Source organism: Megalopta genalis, chromosome 3 (assembly GCF_051020955.1).
Source record: "Megalopta genalis isolate 19385.01 chromosome 3, iyMegGena1_principal, whole genome shotgun sequence".
In the NCBI taxonomy this organism is placed as follows: Eukaryota; Metazoa; Arthropoda; class Insecta; order Hymenoptera; family Halictidae; genus Megalopta; species Megalopta genalis.
The window spans coordinates 23,227,098-23,253,836 of record NC_135015.1 but is presented as its reverse complement, the minus strand read 5'-3'; the positions used below and the strand labels follow the sequence as shown (position 1 = coordinate 23,253,836).

General features: G+C 42.0%; 1 protein-coding gene across 2 annotated transcripts in view; it reads left to right on the top strand.

Moving 5' to 3' along the window:
• Nucleotides 1–26,739, top strand: part of LOC117222189 (uncharacterized) — a 300,049-nt gene that overhangs the window by 78,668 nt on the left and 194,642 nt on the right. For both annotated transcript variants that reach the window (XM_033473760.2, XM_033473759.2), the window contains one exon: nt 8,595–8,846. In XM_033473760.2, the coding sequence (XP_033329651.2) occupies nt 8,595–8,846 (252 nt within the window). The remainder of the gene's footprint in view (nt 1–8,594; nt 8,847–26,739) is intronic.

Genomic DNA, 26,739 nt, shown 5'->3' with positions numbered 1-26,739 from the left:
TGGAAGATAAAATATGTGATCGAGATGATCGAATGGTATGGAGAACGGAGAAAATAGTAGAGAGCGCGAGGTCGTTGAGACGACGAAAAGAAAAGACAAATAAGATTAGAATACACGGAGGGGGGACGAGCGTGACGAGAAGGAGGAATGAAAATATTCAAATAAATATTATCGACTTGCCCAGCGTTATTTCACGTTTGCCCCTCCACCGCCCCCCCGCCCCTTCGAGTTCGACGAGTTTCATTCCGTAGAAGCTTTCGCTGGAATCTACGACTTTTTCTTGAACGGTTCTTTTCCCATTAATCCGCTGGAAACTTGACAAACAGAATCTACGCAGCGAGCCGATATCTGCGAGCCGTCTCGAGGCCCGAGGAACGAGTTTCGCGAAAATGAAACTGCGTCCGTCGAGATTAGATAGGGTTGTCTAATAATAATTGCCAGCCGCGCATGTGAGCGATGGAAATAATATAAGTACGATTGTTTACATAACACTCGGTCGATTTGCATACGGATCGAAACCAGATAGCGTCGCTCCCGGAGGAATTTATTCAGCCGATTATCTATTAAAATTCCGCGAAGCATTTGCGTCCACCCCGCCTCCCATTTTTTTAATTCGCTCCGTAGAGGCTACAGCCCCGCTCAAAAGCGGCGTCGCAAATTTCTCGTTCGAGAAATAAATTATTCGTTGAAATTCTCGTTCGGAATTCTCTTCTCTCCGGTTCGAAGAATCTCGATGGAACCGCGAGCAGTTCGATTGGGGGAATTTTCGCGGTGACGTGCTCTCATTAGCCGATTTTTTTGGTGGGTAAACTCTCGCCGTGGTCCACGGACCACGGGGCTCCGGATAATGGAGCTCGAAATAGAATTCTATGTAAACAGCTCTGCTCGCGCACTTACACTGATAGCGTTCCGAGCACGATACGCGGATGTTACAGCGATAGAACAATAGAGTTTTCGTGCACCGTGTACCGCTCGATGGTAAGGAGAATTTCCGCTCCGCTCCGAAGCCAAACAAGAGATCAGATATTAAGGTAAATGTCCTGGGGATTTGGACGCAGTGATTAGAACATCAGTTTACATTTTCGCGAGTCGCGAGATTTGCATTGATAATATTAATTAATATTTCCAAATACAGTGTTAACAACAAAAATGTGGCATGCAATAATTTTTGATAAATATTTGGCCAACCTTCGACCGATGCAAGGGTCACTTCGAAGTGCTGTAACTTCGCGAAAAGAAATCGTAGCCACGTTTCTTTTATCTCAAACGAAAGCGGAAGGATCGGACTACATTCCACTGCAAACGGCATCTCTGGAAAAAATTTTACAAAGTTCGTGCATTTCGTCGAACTTGACAATTTAAAATTTAAAAGGTTTACTACCAAGGGTGTTTGAAGGGTTACAAAGGCGAGATTGCATCGAACTTAAAAAACAAGAAAAAAGTACTTTAAAGTAGAAGTTTCGAGCTTTAATTTAAAAAAATGATCACCGCCCTACGATGATTTTTCGCAGAGTTATCGTTAATCAAAGTCGACCAATTTTTACCCAAGATTTGTCTATCCTATAATTTTTTTCTGCAGCTTATTTGCATTTGTTGGTTGAAATGTTCTTATCCGGATCTGTCGCCAGATCGGTGTAAAAAGAAAAAAGAATTGTTTTAGCGATTCAATAATCCGGGGTGGTACAGTAGCGTCGAAAATTGGATTCCCGGCGGCGATCGCGCGTGATTGATGCGCCGGCGCATCGCGCGATGCACTTCTGCGCTCGGTGCACGGTGCATCGTGCACGGTGCATCGTGCATGGTGCATGGTGCATGGTGCATGGTGCCTGGTGCATCGTGCACGGTGGAACCGCATCGGCGCGGCGGCGCTGGGCCCTCGCGTGCTTCGTTAATCACGCGCGTTGACGGTTGAATCTTGGCAAAAAGAAAACCGGCCACGAAGAAAGAAACGGCGAGGAAGGGCGAAGGGCCGCGAGGGGGGCACATAAAAGACTATGGGAGTCGTCGAGCATCGGCGCGATACTAACTGCGTGCGGTGGCCGTTTCGAGATCTTGCCGGCGACTGTACGCCGACCACGTTTATCGAATTCCTCCTTTTCTGGCCTTCTGTACGTTACTAAACACTTTGTTTTTTTAATCGGATAATGCGGACGATCGGATGCGCGATTAACACTCGCCGTACGTACAGTCTCCCGCAAAAATCTCTCCATCTCTCACTCTCTCTCTCTCTCTCTCTCTCTCTCTCTCTCTCTTTCGTTCTTTTTTCTTTTCGCGTGATTTTCTTATTACGCGTTATCAGATCCGGCCACGTTTGAAGCGACATTATTTGAAATGTTGTTTCAACATGTTTCTTTATTTCATAGACACTTTCATGCATACGATGACGTCTGAAATAACATTATTTGAAATATCGTTTCAAGGAACGTGTTGTTTTATTTTTTAATTACTCGAAGCAGTGTTGCAAAAATAACATGTTGTTAGATTAAATTAGAGAAAATGATTTCAAATGGTTACTTTATATTTTTATTTCTAATAGTTATTTTTTATTCTCATTTCAAAGAGTTGCTTTTTATTTTTATTTACAGCGGTTGCTTTTTATTTTTACTTCCGAACAGGTCTTTTTATTTTTACTTCGAGCAGTGCTTTTTTTATTTTTATTTCAAACAAACTTTGCCCAGGCCTGTGTGTACTATACATATATTTCTGCGTCGTTGCGTTAATGTTTGCCAAGGTCGATGCCTAGTTGCACGGTGATTCATACGGTTCTCTTGTGCATAAAATGCATACGGAGTTTTTATTATACAGTGTCGTGCTTTCAATTACGTACGAAGTAATTAGTTTCGCTTTGAAGTTAAGAAGAACGTGTTGCAAGCGTATAATAAAACAAAAGGTCGCCGGGGCGAGCATGCGGGGGTGTTGCGCAACAATTTTTACACTTAGTTATTGCTTGAAAAGCATGTGATCGAGCGTGGGAGTATCCGTGTGCGCGCATTTCGTTTCAGTTTGAGCGAAACGTGTCTCGTTTAACGTGCACGTAATTAATTTCGTTCATTTTCATTTTCGCTCGACTTCCGTTTTCATTTAATTGGACCCGTCAATTATCTTTGCGCGGCCGCCCGGAAAAAAGAGATCTTACAATTAGAAGGAAGCTTAGCGATTTTTTAGACCGGATAAAAATAAATGCTTATTTATTTCTGTATTCGATGAAATACCAGTCGAGATACTTCATTGATTTTACAAATGTATGACAAAAATTACCCGATCGAATACAGAACTGTGAAAACATTTAAACTGTTTAAATGATTCAGAAACGAGATAAATGTGTAGGTGTCTTCTGTATCCAGCAATTGGTGCAGGCAATTTTTATTTCGAATAAAATCTGCAGCGTAATATTGTTATTTTAAGTTACTGTCGTTATTAATATTTTATAGCAGTCTCAATTAATATTACAACAAATTATTTAAAATATACATGCCACGATACGAACCTGAAATACTTAATTGAAATAAATATTTTCTTTCCTGTGCGAGAAATGAAACGCTTGAATATTATTTCCATGAAATTTCGCTCAGCAAGCAACTGTGCGAGTACGTCTTCACGTTCGTGTTTGCATTTGAGAATATGTAGATTGTTAAAAGCAAACAGACGTTAAATGTGTTCCAATTACATTCATTAATTAAGAGAAATATAAGAAAAAGTCTATTTTGAAAAATAAGCTCGTTATTTCCTCTTTTAAAATATTCATCGTAAGAAATAGAATTTCAAATAATTCATAGAAATTTAGATACACACGAAATACTGTTTCAAATAATTATTACCAATGTATCCGAAGAAAATGCTATTAAATTAAATATATAATTAATTATATATAATATATATATATATATATATTTAAATTAAATAATCATTTGCAAGACGTCTCAAAAAAAAATGCTACTTCGATTAATAATTCTTTTTACTAAGTTATATTATTATTTGATATTATTAAACAATCTGCTTACCAATAGCTATATTATTTCGTACAAACGAGAGTATTTCGTTCAACTATATTTCCAACATTTTCTCAAATATGTATTTTTATGCAGGGCTGAACGATGTACCCGTACACCTGCTTTGCAATAATAGATTCAATTAAAAGCGATTCTCTTCGGTATCGATCGCGAAGATACGAAAATAATGCTCTCTATGTTCCACGGCGGGAAAATGATAGATTTCTCGTATCTTTTAATTGATCGATTCTGCTTAAAAGTAATCGTTTAGCGTTTCCTGGAATTAAGATTGCACGCCGTCACGTTCTAATCGGATCCCGCGATAAATCGAAGCTAACCTAATCTCGCGGACGCTCATTATTCAATCGTACCTGGGATAAAAATAACCGAATCACGGATTCACGGAAATTCGCGCGAATACGTAACCGATGGCCATTCCGGGGAAAGTTCGCCGGAGGTCAAGGTCGCGGGCTAAGCCGGGCCAGTTCTGACCCGCTCGAATTCAGACTCGTCTCTGACTCTGCCAAACATTGTTGTTCCGATGCAATTCAGGTTTCAGCAATTTTATTCGACTTCGCAGAAATCTCTGCGCGCCGATCGTTCATTAAAAAGGCAAAAGTGCACCTGTTATGGAACACTTTCCGAGCTGCAAAAGATTATCGTCGATTCGATCGCAATCAAAGTGTTTGCGCTACTGTTCGATAGATCGATGTTTCCAGATAACGCAATGAACTTGCAAACGTTTCGATTACGAATGTTCAGAAGCGTATTAGGAATCTTTGCATCCACTTTCACGGGCTCTATCTATTTCTAATTACGTTGCTTCTGCTACCGTTTTTAAGAAGGGGCGATAACTCAGGCGGTGTTTCGCGACAGGTACTTTTGCCTAATGATGGTTCAGCGTAGGAATCGCCGGTTCCACGGCGACTCGAGCACGTTACATTTCTGGAAGCGTTATCTGAAAGGATTCAGCCTGTTAACAGAGTGATTTGTGGGTCGTAAAGGCACTCGGCGATCGCTTAACTCGGGCCTTGAATAAAATTGAATACGATAAAGATTTCGCTGGGATCGGGCCCGGCCGGTGCAACATAGTTCGTATTTACTCGCATACCGGCGCGTAATAAAGCGCAGGATTTATCGGTTGATTAAATAGTGGGATCGAAAGGACGGCGAAAAGTGAAAGCCGGCACAAATAACGGGTTAGCTCGTCTCCGGCGATGTACAAATCGATAGCGGCACACCGGCAGCACCGGCACCGGACCGCGCAGACGATACCCGATACTCGGAATAATTTGATAATGGTTTTCTAAGTTTATCGAGCGACCGATAAACGTCTCGACAATTGGCTGCCGTGTTCCCATACCGCAGATTTTATGTGCCTCTACAGCAGGTGCAATGAAAACTTTAATAGACTCCGAGCGAAGACCCCGCTCCGGCCCGGTCTGAACAGTAAAATCGTTCATTCGGGCAATACGTTTTTTACCGATTTACGCTTCCTGCTTTCACAATTCAACCCATCAACGCGGGTATTGCCGGCAACGATACCGCCGCCGCATTCCCGCTAATGCAAACATTATCGGCCGTGCAAATTTCGAGCGTCGAAGTAACGGGAAGAAACTGTCTCGCGCGATTTCAAATCGACGAGCCAAGAATCAACGTATCGGCTCTCTCGGAAGAGAGAGAATTCTACGAATTCTTCAGATTTTGTTTACCGTATTTATTTATGTAAACGGTTCCAGAGACCCTTTAGTGTACCAGCATTATTAACAAGTACGCAACAATTACAGAAATACAACAAATACAGAAATAAACAGACATTGTGCAGAATTATGCGTTTCGCAGAAATTGCACAAGATTGTACATTACACAAAAATTACGCAAAAGTTATGCAAAAATTATGCAGAATCGTAGGGTCGAAATTATATAGTTGTAAAGCGTAACATCCAACTCCTGAAAGTGTACGAGAAATTCATCGACTCGCATAATTAAGGCAAACAATAGTTCTCCGTTTCTCGGAATTCCAATAAACGCCGGGCGTTTGTGCAGCTGGATGTCGAAACCTCTGTTAAGAAATTTAGAATAATACTTAACGTCGTATAACGACGTTATCGTCGTTCAAACAAGATGCGTATCGTTCTCCATTCAGTCTCTTGAACGGGCTCAAGGTCCGCGGCCGGGTAGTAGACCGCGAAATGAATATGGAAACTTTCATAATTAAGATGTCGACGCCTTAATGCCTTCGATCGCGAGTGTTCCATTCCGGTGAACGACTTCCCTGTCGATTCGACGAGGAGAGCTCGTGCTATTTCGAGAGGGGGGTAGGTAAGGTACCTATTATGAAACACTGCACAATTATGCGAGCCCTTCGGAAACGGTGGCAGAAATAATGCAAGAAAACATGGATGGAGCATGTGAAAGTGGATTTCAATATTCTGAACGTTCGTTTATAAATAAATATAATTTAAAATTTATAAATTTGATTTATATATCAATAAGAATATAATATGACGATATATAGTAATATAATAATATACAATAATTGAATAAACATTTTTGAAAACTATATTAATACATATTTAATAAACATTATTAAAAAATATATTAATATATATTTAATAAATGTTATTGAAAACTATATTAATGTATATTTAATAAATATTATTGAAAAATATATTATTTAATAAGTATATATATTTAATATATATATAATAAATATATATATATATTTAATAAGTAAATGTATATTAATAAATATCTGTAATAGATACCGATTTATCGAACGGTAGTGCAAACATTCACCAATAACAGTATTCGGTTGTGATAAAATCGACGATAATCTTATGCCACCTGAAAAGCGTGCCATAATAGGTACTCTTACCTTAGAAGCGAGGTCGATGATCAACGCGGAAAATGTTCGATCGCGAAACACGTTTCCTCGGCGGAAAACAAAGGTATTGTTGGTAAACGGTTTTTAAAGGAGCACATTGTTACAAAGGAGAGGCCGGTGGCATGGGGATATGAGTCACCTAACGACTTGTTTCACTTGACGAACGTCCATAAAACCGAACTAACGGCTCGCAAATAAGCATGCTCGACGCGCCGGCCTTTAAGAGCGCTTCAACTTGCACCGACAACCACGCGGACGTCGCCTTATTTTCGCTCGGCTATATATTTATTTACTTATTTATTTATTCGTTCGTTCGTTCATTAATTTACTCATTTATTCATTTATTTATTTATCGATGCTTCGAAGCAGGTAATACCAACGTTCGCTCGGATAACGAGATTTATTCGATTATTTTCCATAGGAAGAGTATTTTTAATTTCAGCAACTTTAAAAATAGAAGAGCCCGAGATTGGTAATTTTTCCACCGGCTCGGTAGTTTTGGCGTCGAACGAAATGATCTGCCGAATTTCGTCCACGCGATTCTCTGTAACGTATCGCACCTTGCTTAACTATTTCTAATCAACTTTGCTTGTTCAGCAAGAGAGGCGGCACGAGGCTCACGTGATCGGGAATATTTAAATAACCGGTAATTGGAAAAACGAGCACTCCCACACAGCTAATCAGCGTTCGTCGATAATTCCACGGATGGAAGGAAAAAAGCTGTCCCGATAAACGTAACCAGTTTCTGTAATGCAAACAGGGTTGATAATGAGAAGCGGTGCGCGTCTCGGTTTGTTAATCATATATTATTAGAAATAATCAACGCGGCGTTTGTTTGTTCGCCGCGTCACGCCGACGGATTATATTATCCGATCCTTATACCTCGCGATCGATATCGATTGCGTCCGAGAAACAAACGGCAAGATTTTATCGTCGGTTCTTTCTTTTTTTTGTTTATCGCGAACCGATGTCCATTAATCGCGCGCCGCGATTAATATTACTACTTATTCCGAGAGCAAAAACTATAATAATCTATTCAACGCTTCGGATCGATGGGTATGAATTCGTCGAGTCGAGCGAGTCCCGACACTCTTACTACAACCAATCGGTCGATAAGATTAGAATAAAGTCTCGATAGCGATCGCGAAACGCGTCGCGAGAATTCTCGAGTTTCGATTGCAGTTTTATATCCGATAGAACAGAACGCCGCGCTTTGCGCGAAGATAAAACGTTTTCCAAACATCGTCCAACGTTCTCGAACGCGAATGGTATTATTTGGCGGTATTAAAAGTATTGGATCTCTTTCAGAGTACATACTCTCGAACGAATAAAATATTTTATTTACGAAAACACACGTGCGCGGTCTGAAATGAAATTTATTCAACACTTCATTTTAATATTCAACATTTTATTTCAATATTTGATATTTTATCTCAGTGTTAATATTTGATAGAAATATTTGAAATAATTGAAATATCATCAGAATAATAATAAGTACTAATATTAGAAATAATGTTCAATATTTTATTTTAATATTTGATATATTATTTCAATATCTAATATTTTATAGAAATATTTGAAATAATTCAAATATCATCAGAATAATAATAAGTACTAATAATAGAAATAATGTTCAATATTTTATTTTAATATCTTTGATATATTATTTCAATATGTGTTTTCTACAGCAAATCCTGGCATTGCTCGTTTGCTTTCAGTTATTGGGCGGTGCTTGCTTCAGCCACGGCCCGTACACATTCTACAAAGCGGTGAGGATAGGGAACGGTCGCGTTCTACGTCTCGGCAGCTTCTTCCTGACGAAACTTTGGAGCGATGCCGATCTCGTCAGCATCGGGGAGCTACAGCTGCTGTGGATGGACAGCCGGGGACCGAATCAACCCCTGGCGTCGCTGCGACTTTACTTTCTGCCGGAGAACACCCCGGATGGACGAAGGGACACGCACGGAGAGGTGAGTCCTCTTCACGTTTACATTTCTTTGCAAATAAAATGTTAATTCCAATTTCGGTTTTTCTTTTCGTTTATCGTGTAATAAATATTACTTTTCCCTCGTTATTATCGCGGGAATAAGAATCGATCGGGACGGCTAAAGCTCGTTGACTGAGAACGGAAACGAGAGTTTTAATTTGGTTTTTCGCGCGCGTTGTCGGCAGGCTCGTGTCGCGGATTTCGTTATCCCGCGTGACGGCGTATAAATATTAAACAGGAAGTATGTGTCGCGGATTAAATATTTGCGTTTGAATCGAGCAAATTTTTCTATCGTCGCGGCGCGGGCCCGCGCGCTGCAATCGCATTAAATTCCATTGCGCTCTCTTCGACGCGCGACGGTGCGCAGCAGAAACATACAATTTAATATCGTCGGGCCGCGGCGTTATTAAATCGCGACGTTTCAGCGCGGCGACGAAAAAAATAAATAGCGATGCGAAAGGTGGACCGGCTTCGTCGCGTATACCGCGCCGGCTTTTGTATGCAACTGCGAGCCGAGGAACGATTATTCTTCGGTTGTATCGACGATAATCGCCTACCTAGAATCACCAGGACTCGCGTCGTAGGTCTTCGTTGCACTCTTGCGTCACTCGCTGAATCATCGGAACTCGAATGACACGTTACAGATTTTCCTCGAGTCGGAATTACCGAAAATCGACGGGGAAACTTCGCTTTAATCGAACGCTTCGATCGATCTCCAGCGATTTTTCGAGAGAGTTTACTGCAACGTTAAAGCGTTTCAACGTTAAATATACAATTAAAGCAATTAAACGTTCGATATACGATCGAAGTATTTACGCGTAGAGTTAAACTATTTTATTCGGTGACCATAATTGTCACAAGCAAAACGAGAACGAATCGAAGCATCGCCATTAAATTTTCAAACATCGCGTTTTTATCGATTTTATTTATTACGATCGGATGTTGATTCGATAGCGTCGAATAGAATGTTGTTCGTTCGTCATCCGAATAAAACGTTGCCCAACTAGCGAGATCCTGCCGGAAGGTTTGCTAGTAAAATATCTAAGCCGAGGAAGACCCGATTTCTCGGAGTCGATGGTCACCGTTTAAACGGAGGAAAATCGTCGATGGAAAAAAATCCGACGAGAGGAAAAGAGGTTTTTATTCTTTTCCAGTGAACCGGGACGTAGAGCGGAGCCGGATCCGCTAGATGGACGGCGACGCGGCGAGCAATGAATCAGACGGATTGCTTCATTGTTCTTATTGTGAAAATAATGCGGGAGAAGTAATCTTGTTTTACGGCCGGCCCGGGACATAAATAGTTGCGCTCGAAAATAGAGAGTAATATTTAAAGCGATAAATCAGCCCGCGGATTGCTTCATTGTTTTTATTGTGAAAGTAATCTCGTTTCCGCCGGTCACGGGCATGATTTGTTTCGATCGCGGAACGGGAAAGTAACGTTTCAAATAATGAATCAGGCGGATTACCAAACGGGGCCCCCTTCCCTGCCGCCGGCAATTAGGCTGCCGATTTTCTGCGTTTTACCCGGTCAGGCTCGCGAGACTCCGTCAAAACGTGATTTCGTCGACGCGATTAGGATCAACGCGAGATTCGGAATATCAATCGCGATTGTCGAGTAATCGATGAATAATTTCTATTCTGCGAAGACGCGCGCGTTTGCTCCTTTTATTGTTTCGAGGAAAAAATCGATCGATCGATTTTCGGATAAAATCGTACTCGCGCAACGTCTCGGCTGAATTCTGCGAGTAAACATTGGCTCGAAGAACGCGCAAAAAAGCTCCGTCGTGAAATAATCGTTCGCGCACCGAGCCTCCGGATCGATTTAAAAAATAGGGGTCCGTAATTGCGATAAATTGGCAGCGTGTTTCGTCATCGGGAGAGGCAACGCCGGAGCGCGCGGTAATCTCGGTGTCGGAGTCGAATTGTTTCGGTGTAACTTTACATTAACGGTTAATTGTCGCCGATAAGATAAGGCTCTGTCGCGCGATCGTTTTCCTTCTGCGTTATAAATACATACAAGCGAGGCGCGATATCGGCGGTGCGCGTGTAAATGAAAGTGAAACACGGCGGTCGACGGGCGAAACCGGCGAAACATTCGAAACGATCGTCGGGATGAAAATTCGAACGAGCTCTCTCCGGGAGCGAACGGGTTCGCCGCAACGGCAAACAATGCGACGCAGACGAAATCGTTCGCGACCGATGATTTCCGAGTGGGACAAGCTTCTACATGATTCAGCAGTCCTGCTGCCGCCTGTCAACGGATCAGACCGCATTATCAGGCGTTTTCGCGGGGATATCGCGATCGAGTCGCGTGTCGAGGAATTCCCCGCGACTCGCGGAACGGTAATTATTTGATCCGACCGGTTCCGCGTTGTTCGAGTCGAATCGATCCTCGAATAATGACGCGGTGAATTCTCGTCCCGGTGCCGATACACAATTTTACGGTTTTATATCAGTTTTATATCGGTTCGATTAGAATCGGTTTCAATGGAAACATTCAATTGATTATATAGCAGTAATGTTATTCCTATATTATGCTGGATTATAGTATAATGATCGAATGAATTTAATTAAAATATTTTATTAAATATTTTATAAGTTGAATATATATTTGATTAGGAAAATTGGTGGTTTTCATTCGGTTGGTTTTCATTGGGAGTAATATCAATTAAATCAATTTTGTTACACGCTGATTGCACTATACTTTAAAATTTATACTTTAAATTATATTTGATAATTATATTTGTAACAGAAAAATCTTTTCCCCTTCGATTCAATGAATTAAATGATTTTTATTGCTGACTCTTCGAGCGTCTACTTTCTGCGATAAAAATGGCTAGCGTTTCTTTCGACCTTCTTCGATAAAAAAGGCTTGATTGCCATTTCTTGATTAATCTCGGAACTTCCAGCCTCGTGTTATTAAAGAAGAAGACGCGTTAAACGGGAAGTGAATTTCTTGCAGCAAAAATTGGATCGTTACGTTTATCGATGATCGCGGTACGCAGGTTCGTAGGAAGCGTTTCGAGAACTCGTTTCGAAAGAAAATAGGGGAAAAAACGAAGCGAGAAACGATCTGTTAGGAAGGAGGCGCGTCTCTCTTTTTCGAGAGGTAGAAGATGTCGGGTTCGATCGAATGTTTTCTTCTTGTTTCCGGCGATGCGCCCAGTCGGAAAAAAAGGGAAGTGTCCCGCATAATTGCCACGGAATCAACAATCTTGCTAGAAAGTAGATTTCCGAGAAGCACAGCGAGCGATAGGACGCGACGCAACCTTGATTTGCTATTCAGAGAGGCTGCGTGATTGTACGTTCCCTCCGCGGCGACGGAGGAGATCATAGATCAATTGCGACAAGTTCTTCTGCACGTTTATTGGGAATACGACGGACGGGAGGCCGATTACACGTTTCAGTCGCGCGTCCCGTCGAGAGCTTCTTGTTGCTGACGAGCAACAGCTCCGGAGCAATTATAATTGAACCCAGCGATCCCGATCTTGAGTCGATTTTTTGATTCTACGATCTTCTCGCATAGATCGGTCGATATTTTTGTACCGATCTTTCGCTGGCCCATTTTATCGCTCATCCATTTTTTAAACGGGAAATCGTATCTAGTTTATCGAAAAAGGCTGTATACATATACAGTTCTTTTTACATATATTTTTTTATATATTTATATATACGTAAATAAATATATTAACACACAAATAAATACATCAATTCAGAAATAAATATATAAATACATAAGTAAATGTAAAGGTTCGTAAGTGAATATATAAATACATGAATAAATGTGAAGGTTCGTAAGTGAATATATAAATAAATAAATAAAAACGCAACAAAAGTGCAAGAGTGGAGAGAGAATTGTCGGGCGTCGCGCGCAGAGCCCGATTATGCATCGAATCCATAAAATAATTATTACGAGTGCGCGAGATAATTTACAATCGCCGGACCGTGGAACAATGGCGCGCGGTTCTTTATTTTTCATTGGTTGTCGAGCACCGGCCGTGCTCCGGGAACGATGAAAATACTTTTAAACGACAGCGTAGCCTCGCCTCAGCGTTCTATTAGCGGCGGACGGTCGGTCGAAATGTATCTATATTCTGTTTTATGAGCGCGGCGTCGAAATCCTATGGATTTTTCAAGCGAGCCTCGTTGTTTCCAATTGAATCGCCGTATTCTCGTCGCTCCCGAGGCCGAGCCGCGCGTTTTTCTCCCTCGCCGGATCCTCGTTATTTATGGATCGACATAAATTCGTAATTATTGACTATTTTATGTTGCGTTACGGCGAAATTTATCGGAGACGCCGCTCGACGAGTCGAGAACCACGGACGTTTATCGACTGGCCACGATATAGCGCCGTTTGCCGAGTATTAACGTCTCTGGATTTCACCTGATCATTCTGTTGCACCGGTGCAACAAGATTCCCATTCGTTATCGGATGATCCATTGCCTCGGTCGTTTTCCTCCTTTCGTTTTAAACGCAACTTGTTGTTCTTCGATATCTCGTTTTCCCTACAACCGACTCGATCCGCCGCTGTTTGTTTAACCAATTGAACGCTTCAAAATCGTATACAATTTTACTAATTGCTAAAGAGATCGTTATTTAGATCCCTACGCGCTTTCTCTTGACTCTTTTCTGTCGAGAATTCTGTCGTTATGGCAGCAATCGATTACTAGGATATGAACGATATTAAAAAGTTTCGTTACGAAACGAAAACATTTTACAAAACTATATCATTCTCCTTAAGAGCCCGTACAATCGACGAGAAAAACTACGTAAACCACAGTCAACTAGACCGAACAAGAAAAATCACATCGCGATTTTTCCCAATCTCGTTGCTCCCGATTTTGCGAAGCTTCCGCCCACTCGAGCTCGTCTCGGCAAACGAAGGCACCCGAGAATAATGCCTCTTTCCGACGAAAGAAAAGAAACGTCGCCGATATCGGATTGTCTTCGTTCTGCCCCGGGATCTGTTGGCCCGATTGGTCATCGATCGACCGGCAGACATTATTATTTTCGTAATTAATGTCGCCGCGAAGCGAAGCAACGAGAGCGTCGAGTGGGACGCGAGGAATCAAAAGCGGACTCTCGCGAAAGGAAGCGGTCGTTAAAGAAGGAGCCATTAGCATGTCGTTAGCATAATACAAGGTGAATTTGATTCTGAGGTACACGAATGTACCCGCGGGGAGTGCGCGGGTATATCGTTGGCCGGCCACGGTAATCGCGTTATTATAGGACAGGATTAATTCCGCTTCGACTCGGCTTTTGCACGGCACAGAGACGGAGATGGAAAGATTAATAGAGAGAGAGAGAGAGAGAGAGAGAGAGAGAGAGGAAGAGAGAGAGAGGGGGTGGTTCCGATCCTCGAACGAGCAAACGCTGTAGACGCATGTCTCTTGTTTGTGTGCCGAACATTTTTCCGTCGAACGATTCGAATCAATCATGATTTCGGATCGCAGCTGGCCGCGATGCGTCTAACCGGCTAATTGAATTCATTGCATCGCCCGCTGCGATCTTTTGCAACGCGTTCGCTCATCCATTCGTTTTTCTCTATTGTCTTCCCTTCGGTTTTCACTGGGGACGCCGATCTTGAATCGATTTTTCGATTTCAGAATTCTCCGACATCGATCCATCGATTCTTTGTTGTATCAGTCTTTAATAATCCATAACAATGCATTAATATATCGTATTTAATAAAGCAATTCATTGAAAACTCATTCGAGACACAAATTCTTTTAAGAATCGATATCTATGTAATTTGTACATTTAGTTCAATTTTAACGATCGATTTTATATACTTTGCATTCGATAAGATACATTGTAAATTTGTTAGGGAATCGTTTAATCGTCTAATCTCCGATCCGCATCGATCCGAAATGAATCGATTTCCCGAAGAAGAATCGGCGTCCCCAGTTTTTATCAGCGCGGATCATTCTTGTTCGCCTTTCCTCCCGTGTTTCGCTCGCGATGCGAGCCCGGTGTCGCTCGGGCACATTCATTATCGGTCGACTTCATTATCCGATGAATCATTATCCACTCGTTATTATCGTTCGCTCGCGTTACGCCACATTGTGGCGATGATTACGCAGCTCTCGGGGACCGAGAAAGCCTTGATCCGACGCGTCACGGTCCCCGGAACGATGCATCACATTGTTGCACCAGATACGGTCCGTCGCTTCCACGACACTGTTTCTGTTTCGGAATTCTTCGGTGACACCGATCCGAATGCGTTTGCTATTCACCGACGCTCTAACGTGACGCGCGAAATTGACAGCGACGGTTCTCCGTTCGCGACGCCGTTCCCGCAAGAACATTGATATATTCGGCAACATTTTTCGAACGCGAAACGTCGATTGAAATCTCTTATTAAGCTAACGTATTTTTGCCACGCTCATTAAATCGCATATTGTTATAAAATTACACGATTATTCGCAATATCATTCGAATAAATTATTCGAACGGTTCTTCGTTAAATATGATATAAAGACGAGTGAGAATACGTGTAGAGAATTATTCAAATAAACGGAAAGGATAATTTATAATATGTATAAAATATGAACACTGAAAAGTATCCATCCGGAATATTATAAATATTTAACACGAAAGAATCCGAATAATGCCGAACTCTGTATTTGAACGGAGCTTCGGGATTAATTTGAAGAATGCCGCGATTGTCTAAAGAACACCAACGAATCCCGGGACAAGAAACGCTCGGCGATCTAACCGAATTTCCACAAGGAGTACAATACAAACTCTAAAACAATGAACGCCGAAATTAACAACGAATCTCCGCGAGGAATGTAATGCAAGCTCCGAAACAATGAACGCTAAAATTTCTGTTGGCGCAGTGATAGAATTTGAACGAGATGGTTAATTTCGTCGGCGCGACGGGGCGCGTCTCGGCAAAGGGGTGAATCGGTAAGGGTGTTCGTTGAATCGGGCGTTTCCGTAATACGCGTAATCTTCTAATCGCGCAATTTCCACCGATGGGTATAACGAGCAGCGGCATTGTTATGGGGGTTGGACGGTTAAAAGCGGAGAAAAACGGCCGGTTCTTTCGCCGCAGCGGCGCTCTGAATATTTCATATGCTGGAGATATTATGTTTAAACCGTTTGCAAAGAGCGGTTGTCGTAATTTATTACAGTCGAGGAAACGACAGAGTGAGCACGAGAGAGAGAGAGAGAGAGAGTGAGAGAGAGACAGAGAGGGGTGGAGGGAGGAAAAAGTGGGCGGGTGCAGAGATCCGCGCGTTGTTTCAGCAGTTTTCATTGCTGCTGGCTCCTGCTGAAAAACCGTGTTTGCATTCTCATTATTTTATTCGTTGTTCTCCGAGCTTTCCTCGAGCTTCTTTCCTCTGTCCCGTGTAAGCATTAAGGGGGCACAGGTTCCGGTCTAGAACTTTTGTAAAATCGATTTCTTCCTCCGCGTTCTTCATTTTCTATGACGCTCCAAGAATATTCGGTTAAAATTACGAAATTCTTGAAATGCCGCGATCTCGTCGAAACATCAATTTCAGGAATTGCTGGCACGAATATCACGGAAACCAATTCGTCAATTAAAGCGAACTTTTCTTTAAATCGAAGAGTATATCTTTCCGCAGCCAGTGAACCGCTAATATCTCCAGTTTCATCAAATTTACTAATTTTTGGGGAATCTGAAAGTTCGGCAAATTGATAAGAAAGCGATGCTTCGATAAGTGAAATATAGATAAAATAGAACAAATAGAATTAATAAAATTAAATAAAAATATATAGAAACCTCAGGTTGTCGTCTTATTTGGTCCGGTTATAAAACAGTCCGAGAGACGACCATCTTTTTTAGAAACGCGGCAACGTAGACGCGGAAACGGCGACGATGATCGGTTCGATGACGACTCTTAACTTCGACCGACTAATTAGCGAGCACTGCAAATTATACACTTGACGTTGCGCGAAATTCGTCGGTCGTGAAAGCCTCTCATTGATTGTCGGACGGCCAGCGTCGAATTTTAACGGTATTACTTCGATAGTCGTGCAATTCGCGAATGTTCGGACTTGTCCGGACCCGGACAGTGCCGTTTGAACGGTTATGGTACTTCGGGCCCGAAGTGCGCGTCAAAGTACTAATTAATTCTGTTGCTTTACCGCTCTCGTTGATTACGCTTCGGAAGCACGAGGTTAAAACAGCTTCGAGTATTCGATACGTTCGATTCGATAGCCGAATTGCGACCTGTCTCTCGCTCGATAGTCGCGTTAGAGGTTATGTTTCAAATTGAACCAACTATGTATAGGTTAGGAGATAATTGTCCGCGTTACTTCAAACGGAACACCCTGTATAAACGCGTATATATATTGTGTACGTTTATAGGGGTGTTTTGCAAGTTCGTACAGAAACGAAAGCTCGACGCAACGTCGAATAAATAAAGCTCGCTTAAAACATCAAAACGTGCAGTCCTTTTGTCGCGGACTGTACCACGTGTACACGCGATACGCGTTCAAGATCGAGATCCCTAATTAATACATCGGGTGGTGGTTGCATTTTAAGCGAAAAAAGAGCCAAAACAATGGAGACGTAATCGACGTTGTAACAACTTAGCCGGATCCGATCGATTTCCAACGAACTCGCCGTATAATTCTCGAACTTGAAGCGTAAAAAAATTCGAAGTTATGCTCGTTTCACCCCACGGTAACTCCGAGGAGCCGTTCATAGTAATTTCGAGCGACTCTTGCCGAATACTTCGCGGGCAGGAAGTTAACAAGAAGCGTATGCAAAACAGGAACACGTTTAAGGGCGAACGAAGAGGAAGAGAGAGAGAGAGAGAGAGAGAGAGAGAGAGAGAGAGAGAGGGTTAATAGAGGCGAGGTAAAGTGGCAGGGTGAAGGCAGATGTAAAAATGCTCGGCGAGGGGTCGGAAGGACACGGGGCAATCCCCGCCGGATTGTTGGGGTGGATTTTGGGGTCGAGCCGTTCCACGATCGAGACATTGTCAATTAAGCACACCCCTTCGCTCGTCATTTTCACTGTTTACAGGCCGGTTAGCCGAGGGTCGCGCGCACCGTGCCAGAAATGGATTCTGCTTCTCGCCTAATGTCCCGGAATTTGATTTTACTCTCATTCTTCCTCCGATAAGCTGTTTAGATTTCGAACAGCCATCTAGCTTTGTCGATCGACCAATAGTTTCGTTCTCGCCGTTGCAGGGTGCACAGTGACCTAACTTTCGGCGAAACATCGATTCAGGGAGAATAACGGGAAGAATAATAATTTACTTGCAGCATGCACCGAGAGTATAAGTGTAATTATACGTACGCTTATATGGCGTACTAAACGTAAGCATAATTATTTACTTATATACTGTACACTAAAAGTTTAATTGCGGAACGGATTCGATTGACTCGTTCGCAGTCGCGGCGGCGTATTATAATAATTCGAGAAACTGGTTCTGAACTGCGAGGAAACGAGCTCGCTCGGTGCGCTGCCGGCGAATTAGTTTAACAGCTCGATTTCCTTTCGATTTGGACGTTTATGGTGATCTTAAAATCAGCCGGCGATTCGAGACACACGGGGCCGGGAGCGTCGCGACGCGCCGCGCCGACAAGAAACTTTCGGTCGAAATTTATTAATTAGGGACGAACCGCGTTCGCCTGCCAGAATTATGCGGCCGCCGGGATTATTCATGTCGGCCGTTCAAAAGTTGAACGATCCGAGACGCGATCTCGTTGCAGTGAAAGCGAGTCTCTTTCGGAGGCTGTTGAAAACATTATTGCGCCCGGTCGAATAATTCGGTGGTTATCGAGCTGGGGCCGAGTCCTCGCAATTATCGGTATTAATTATACGTAAACGACGACGTTTTGCCGAGGCAGGGAGGATTGCGGCACGACTCGTTTTATTCGCGTGTAGGACATTGAATGGCCGTGCAGTCTACAAGGATAAATTGTATACTTGCAGAGGGATCTCGTCGTACCCCTTTACGGCTAACGAAATTGCAACAGTGTAAATTGTAAATCAATGTTGCAACGTATTAAATGTTTCCGATGCCTTCGGCGCTCGCCGACCGAACCTCAGAATTTCAGGTAGTCGAGTGGAGAATTAATCTGCATTTTCGTTATTACATCATTTTGATGTTGCTTTACTCGCTAGTATTTAGCGCGAACACCCTGTATAATTGTTCGTCGAGTTAGCGGATGCGAAATAAATACATTTACATTTGCGCGTAGATGCATTGTCGATCGAGAAGGGGATAGAGAAATCGTTTCATCGAGACGCGATAGTTCTCGCGCTTCGGCCCGCGTTCTAATTACCGTCGATTATTATTGTATAATATTCTCTGGACGCGCGGCTATCGATTCTCATCGTTTAACAAAATGGCGTGTTTTCAATATGGCTGGCTTTTGTATGACGAGCCTTTAGCCGGTAGACGTTTCACGCAGTTTCGAATATCGACGTAAAAACATTTCACGGTGGTCGGGGCTTCGCGCGCCGGCCTGTTTCTCTCTCTATTTTTATTTTCACGTTCGAGCATTATTATTATTTTTCGAGGCGCCGGTGCAACAACGCCGGACCGGACTCGACAACAATTCCCGATCGTTTATACGGGATGGCTGGAATCTTCTTTTGTAAATATTCGAAACTTCTTTTCCATTTGAAAATTTGCAATGTTCTCAATTTATTTTCATTATTTTATTATCCACGAATTTATTTAACCCGTCTCGTTTCTGTAATTTTATTTGTACGTTTTAGTCTTTACATATAAAATTTATCTATCGAGAATTTTGATTATACATTTATTTCCAGGAATTTTCATTAAAAATTTAAATTGCTTAATTTTATTTTATTCTTGATTTAAATTATATTTATATACACACACATATATTTCAAACTTGTAAATACAATTATAAAAGCGAGTGGAATTACATAAATTTGTGAATAAATTTATGAAAATAAATTTAATTAAACTTACGAAGAAAATTAATTACATATAATAAATTTCATAATAGAACTGTGACATCAATTTATCACAAAATGTAAATATGAATGAATATATAAAGATAAATGAAAACATAGTTTCTAAATAAAATAATTCGAAACGACGTTTCATTCGTTCCGCAAATAACCAGAAGAATCGTGACGGTCTTTCGAAGCGTTTTCCGCCGGGACAAGAAGCGTTTAATCGCGCGGAAAGATTCGAGCGGGACACCCGTTAGAACGGGCACTTCGGTAAATGGAAAAACACGTTCGCGTTTGTTATTATTTTAAATCAATAAAAGCCGGTGCACGCGAGGTCCCCGCCGGTTAAATCGAATCACCGTGCTCGCTCGCTCGCAATCACGAGCGTATTATTACACGCGGCGCATCCACCAAGCAACGGCAACAAATTGACGCCAGCCTTGGAAATATTATTTCGAGCGTCTCTCGTATAATTTGCAAATTGCTCCGGCGGCCGGCAATCGCGTCGCTTCTGTTAACCTACGGAACGTCTCAATCGTCTTCGTTTCAGATCCAAACCGAAATGGCAAACATGGAAGAAAAAGAGAAAAGAATCTCCGACTGGCTCGTTCTCGATGACACGTGGCCGACGCGAGAGCACGTCGGATTATTTATATACTTATAGCGGAGCCGAAAATCCGGACCGCGGAAGCAGACAGAATTTTTTCGCGAGTTCAAAATAAATTCGAACGATTCCTTTTTGTGGTCACCGTGACGCACCGCGGCAATGCGTTCTGTCATGCCCGGTGACTGCACGTAGAAATAAGCGAGTACATATCCGTCGGCTCGGCAAGGTTACGTTCTAATACTGTCCCGCGGAAAATGACGTAATGAATAATGTATTCTCCGGTTGAAATGTTAGTTTTATGAAACTCGGCTCGCGTACGGGCCACGTGCGTCCCGTCGCGCCTCGCCGGCCCAACAATCCGTTGTTGCACGTTGCGCGTTAATGCGGATTCAATTAATTAAGGAAAACCCGTTTGTCGTCCTCGTCGTCGTCGTCGTCGTCGTCGTCGTCGTCGTCGCCGTCGTCGTCGTTAAAGGTTACAGAAATACGATAAATATTCATGCCGGCGGGGGGCGGAGGGGCGAGGGAAAGGAAACGCTGTTTTGTGCCCGGAGAAAACGGGTTTTCTTGGCGAGGGTAAACTTTTTCCTGCGAATTTCCCTCGCTTTCCTATCCCGGCCGCGAAACATTAAACTAATTGCGCCCGGAGCCATTAATACACTTCGTTCGATTGCTCTAACGTAGTTAAAAGGGAACGATGAGCCAGCCACCGCCTGCCTCTTCATTAATTTTCGAAGCTTGCTCGATGAAAGGATGTTACCTAATCACTGTTATTAATATTTATCGCGACGAGCCTGTCCGCGACGCCGACGCGGCTCGAAGGAGAGAGATAAAAAGCGAGGAGACGCGAGGAATTCGCGAATTCGCTAGTTGGATCGTAAAGGAATAATGAATTTTCATTTGAAGTCTGAATTACGGCGGATTTTTAATTGGCGTTTAAATGGAAATTTTTAATTGTAGTAAATTATTAAAAATTTTAATTATATTGAATTTTAAGTAAAGATTTCTTAAGTTGAGTTAGATTCTTAATGCAAACCTAGATGAACTCATTTTAAATAAATATGAAATAGGAAATAGATATCTCCAACAGGTATCGAGTATAAACGTGAAATAGAAATAGAAATTTCCGACAGAGATATTTAGTATAAATCTAAAATAGGGCCATAAATTTCCAACAGGTATGTAACATAAATATAAAATAGAAATAGAAATTTCCAACAGATATATTTAGGCATAAATATAAAATGGGAATATAAATTTCTAGCAGGTATCCAGAAATAAATATAAAATAGGAATATAAATTTTCCACAGGCATCGGGTATAAATATAAAATAGGAATATGAATTTGTCAAGGTACCGAATATAAATATAAAATGGAAATACGAATGTATGAAGCATCGGATTGGATCGCAATTCAAACCAGATCGATTTTACTTCTACGAAACTTTTGTCATATCCAGCCCGCGGATTTATATGCAAAATAAAATCTGTCCGCATTAATTGCGAGATACAGCAGCTGCATACACGTTTTAAATGTGTTTACCGTTTGCATTTGCGCTAATCATTTCTCGCGTAAATGCAACATCGACGACGCAGCTGACGTCTAAATTAAGAAATCTATTTTCAATAGGAATATATTTCTGAAATATAGTTGTAAATATAGTTACTATATTACAGTAATTTCTGAAATATAGTTAGCAACAACAAGAATTCCGGAAATTCTTTCGTATCGCGAAATTACTAAAACGATCGCGGTCGCCGCGTGTTTGCTCATTTATCCAGTTAATTGCGTGTGCCGGTGGCTCGATGCGAATGCAATGCGACTGGAAAGTGGGCATAAAATTGAACAGTCCCGCGCGCTTCCTCGAGATCCGGGCACAATGGTGATTCTCTGCTATGCATTCGGCTGTCGCGAGCCATCCGCGTTCGGAGGGTTAAACGTCAAGACGAAATGAATAGACGGTGTTTCCTTTGCTATACATTATTCAAGGAAAAATTGTGCCGGTCCGCTCTGTCATAAATCTGTAAGAGGGAAAAATCATTTTATTTATTCGATAGAAGTTCGCCCGCCGAGAGAATAAAGACTCGTTGCGAGAGTGTAAGAGAGAGAGAGAGAGAGAGAGAGAGAGAGAGAGAGAGAGAGAGAGAGAGAGAGCACGGAATCGATTCGGACGTATAAAGCTAAGAATCCTTTGAAAGGGATCGTCGATGCTGAATCTCGACCGGTGGAAGGAGGATGCTCGATTCTTCGAGAGCGGTTCGATCGATCGAACGTCAAGGTTTATTAAATTATTTCGGAAACTTCGATGCTTTAGCCTCCGCCGAGTCTCGGGGAAACAGAAAACAGAAACACCGATGGGATTTTATGCTCGGATTCCAAACTGCGTTGCACAGCCTTCGTGTCGCTGCGCATTTTCAACTTTCTTCGATCCACGAAGAGCTGCAACATTCTCTTCGCGTAGACGGAAATCCCGCTAGCTACGCCCACGGTGAATTAATATTCCGACACCTTTCAAAACGGATTTTCTTTTCTTTCTCGTACCGAACGAAATTACTCGAATTTCGTTCGTCTCGCTGAATTCCGCTGATCGACTTTGACTTTCTTTCGCACTTTCATAGCAATTATCGCATCCATTCATGTAACAAGCTCGAACACATTTTATTACAACACAGTTTCCGGGGATTATGTTCGTTATCGTAGGAAATTATATTCGTTAACGTAATAAATTATACACACTTTTTACTGTAATCAATTATTTTCTTTAACGTGATAAATAATATTCATTAAACGCGAGAGCACGCCTGTATACAATACTTAATAAAGTTAAATAATAATGTTGTATATTGCCAATAACATCGTGCGTTGTTTCGTAGCCTAATAAATAAAAGGAAAAAACTATATAACGTTAGGCGACCGGCAGCGTCCTACGACGGTCCGATATAAAATATTTAGTGCTCTGTATTTCGTCGTAGCATAGGGTTCAACCGGTCTATAAACAAATAAATCAGCGAAACGTAAAAAGGAACGACAGCTTCGTGTCCGGAGCAGAAAGAGGTTTGTCCCGAAATGTAAAGTAGTATTTCGAGATTGGAGGGAGATAAACGGCCGGACGAAGAGCGTCCGAAATTCGAATGATTCGGAACGAAGGGACGGTCAGTTGTAAAACAGATAGAGGCGAGTTGTGTGTCTAGCCTTCGGGGACTATTTCTCGGACGTGATTCACGGAAAGGAGGCGAACGGAGAGGGGAAGAAAGAGCCCTTTCAGGGAACCTCGGAATAAATTAAAATCGGGACGCGCGGCCCAGCTGTCGGATAAACATTGTTCCACGATGGTCAAGACGAATCGAGCCTTTCGATTATTTCGCCGTGTCCAATCGATCACGTCAATTACACGCGACACGCGGGCGTCGAGTCGCGCCGATAGATCGGTCGCCGAATAGTTTCCGCACCTTTTCGAACTCGTGGGCGACCGTTCCGATGATGTCTCTTTAAGCGAGTCTCTCTCCGAATGCAAGGCGACCCGTTCCGCAAAACCATGCACCGGGTGTCCCGAAGTCGCTCGATTTTATCGAACATAATCGACGGAAACGACACCGAAGCCATTGATCGGCAAAATCGACTAATCTTTATAGCATCGAATATTCATTGATTTCACCGTTTTTCGATGCGAATTTCGTCATCCCAAGGTATTGTAAAATCCCAAAGTAAAAGTCCCAAGTATATAAAAATGTACGGAAATATATATAAACATCTATGGATACCTATAAGTATATATAAATATATGAATATATTGCGAATATAAATATATTTATAATAACCCACGCTAAATTCGAATATTAATACGTCTTCGAAAGGCAGAAAGCAATCGAGTGCGTGGAAGGGAAACGAGGACGAATGAATTTGATCGTTCCGCGAAGCGGTTTTCTTCTCGCGGGGGCGAAGGGGTGGGAAAATGAGCGAGCGGGAAGTTATTTCCCGACGATATGCAATATGAAATATTCGCGTCGTGCACGTTCGATCGCGATGGAATGCATGCGAAACTACACTTTGTCCTGTCCCTGTTATTCCGGCCGCGCCGGCTGCCGCCTCTGTCCGTATTATGCCGTTCGAAACAATACCGCGACTTGTTGTTGTCCCTCTCGATTTTTCTTTATTCCGTCTCTCTCGATTCTTTCTTGTTTGCACCCGCGTGTCCCGCTCGCCTTCCTGCCAGTCCGTCCGCCGGAGGCCCGGACGTCGTGTATCAATCTTTTTTACGCGTCCGACAACGGAATCGAGATCGAGAGCATCTTACAGATATGTACGTGTGCTTCGCTGCGTCCTTTGAGAACGATTTTTACGAAATTATCGGGTAGTTCGACGCGGAATTAGGCGAGACCGGGCCGGGGTAAACATGGAAATGTTTTCTTTTCTTTGGTAAAGAAATACCGAAACAATTTTTAAAAAATAGTAAAATGAATTGTTCCTTTTATGTCTCTGTTTCATTTTTATTTTATTTATTTATTCATGTATTCGGGTTAAAAACCCTATTTTTACAGAGAAAGAAATAGTAGATATAGTAAGTTCTCTAAAAAATTGAGAAGCCTCGATTGGACGTTGCTTCAATTTTATGGTAGCAAAAATCCCCGGCTCTTGATATTATAATTATTATTATGAAAGAAATAGCTGGCCGATGAAAATGTTAAGAAAGATCCTCTTCGGAAAATAGTTAACTCGAGAAGCTTGAAATTCCTGCGAGATTAACCGGGCGATTTTAATTCCGTGAAAGATCCGCTAAAAACTACGTTAAAGCTTTGATTCGGTATACTCCTCGACCCGTCCTTTTTCTTGGCAAGTTCGCTCGAAAGAGCCGGATTGTTACGCGAGTTAGTACAATCAACGAGCACGGAGAATCGCGCGCAGACGGAAGATTCTAGTTCGCTGCGCAGAGCCGCCATTATTGTTATCGAATTCATCAGGAAATTGCGAGGGAGAACGGCTGTCCGCGCTGCCCTTATTATTTATTAATCGGGAAATTGTTGACGCCCGATCGTTCGCGTTACATCGCGATCGCTCCTCGTCTTTGCTTAATTACAGCGGCCTCGAAGACGAGAGTTGGACAACATTTTATACGGATAATTCTCTCTTTCTTCCGATTCTTTATTACTTATTCGATTTGTTCTTTATTCCAATTCTTTATCGGATACGACGTAATACAGAAATATATATAAACATAAATATATAATATAAATAATAAAGAATTGGAATAGGGAATCGGTAGAAAGAATTGAAATAAAAAAATTAGAATAAGAACAAAGGATTGTGCGAACGATTATCGTAGATAAATATTTATTCGAAAACAATTGAATCCTATGAAACTCTGAAACAACACCACCACTCCGGACGTTCGTTATTTCACGGCCGATGGGTGGCCGCCGATTATTTATTCGTAAACTGCAAACCACCCGGCACTCGGGCCCGGCCAGTTTCTCTTTAATCAGGTGTACACGCGTGTAGGCTCGCGGACATGTTCGAATAATTCAGCGTTCTAAATAAAACTCGCGGAATTCGCGTGCGCGCGGTTCTTCGTCCGGGTGAACGTACCCTGAATCGCCTCTGCAGCTCGATTCGGTAAAAATGAATGCCGTCCCTTAACTTTTTCAAGTAATTCTTCAGAGGACCATTTTGAAGGGCCGCTTAAAGATGAATGGAACGCTGAATGAAACATGCCGTCCGAGGGTGCGCTGCTTTCCTCGAACGCGCTGACGTTGATCGCTCGAATTTTCTCCGCTTCGCGAAATCGCGTCGAATAACAGTGTGCGTGTACGCCGAGAAAGGTGTAATAGACTACCGTGTAAAACGAGTTGCCGCGACGCGAATTAATAGAACCGGGGAGCTGGGCGAAATTTTATTTCGGAACGACGGATTAAAGATCAAAATTAACGAATCAGATTTTATTCGGCAGTGTTGAATGAATATTCGATCGAATACAAATTTATTCGAACGAAGAATTGTTCCGAGATAAGAATTATTCTAATAATTCGTTTGTATAAATAATATTACATAATTATAATAATATAATAATATAATATAATAATATATACAAAAATAATGTATATATAATAATAATATAATCTGTATAAACAATAAGCAATCATTTTTGTCTTCCATCCAAACTTGTTCTTCTAAATAATTTACTATCAAAATATTTTTATCCGAGTTAAGTTACAGTGTAGAAAATATTATTCTCCCAATTGGACTAAAAAAATCAGGGGTCAAATTCTCTTCCGTAAAGAATGCAGCGGGGCTCGGGTAGCAGCGTTTCTACGTTTGTACCCCTCGAGATCGGTTGATCGGCGCAAAGGGTCGA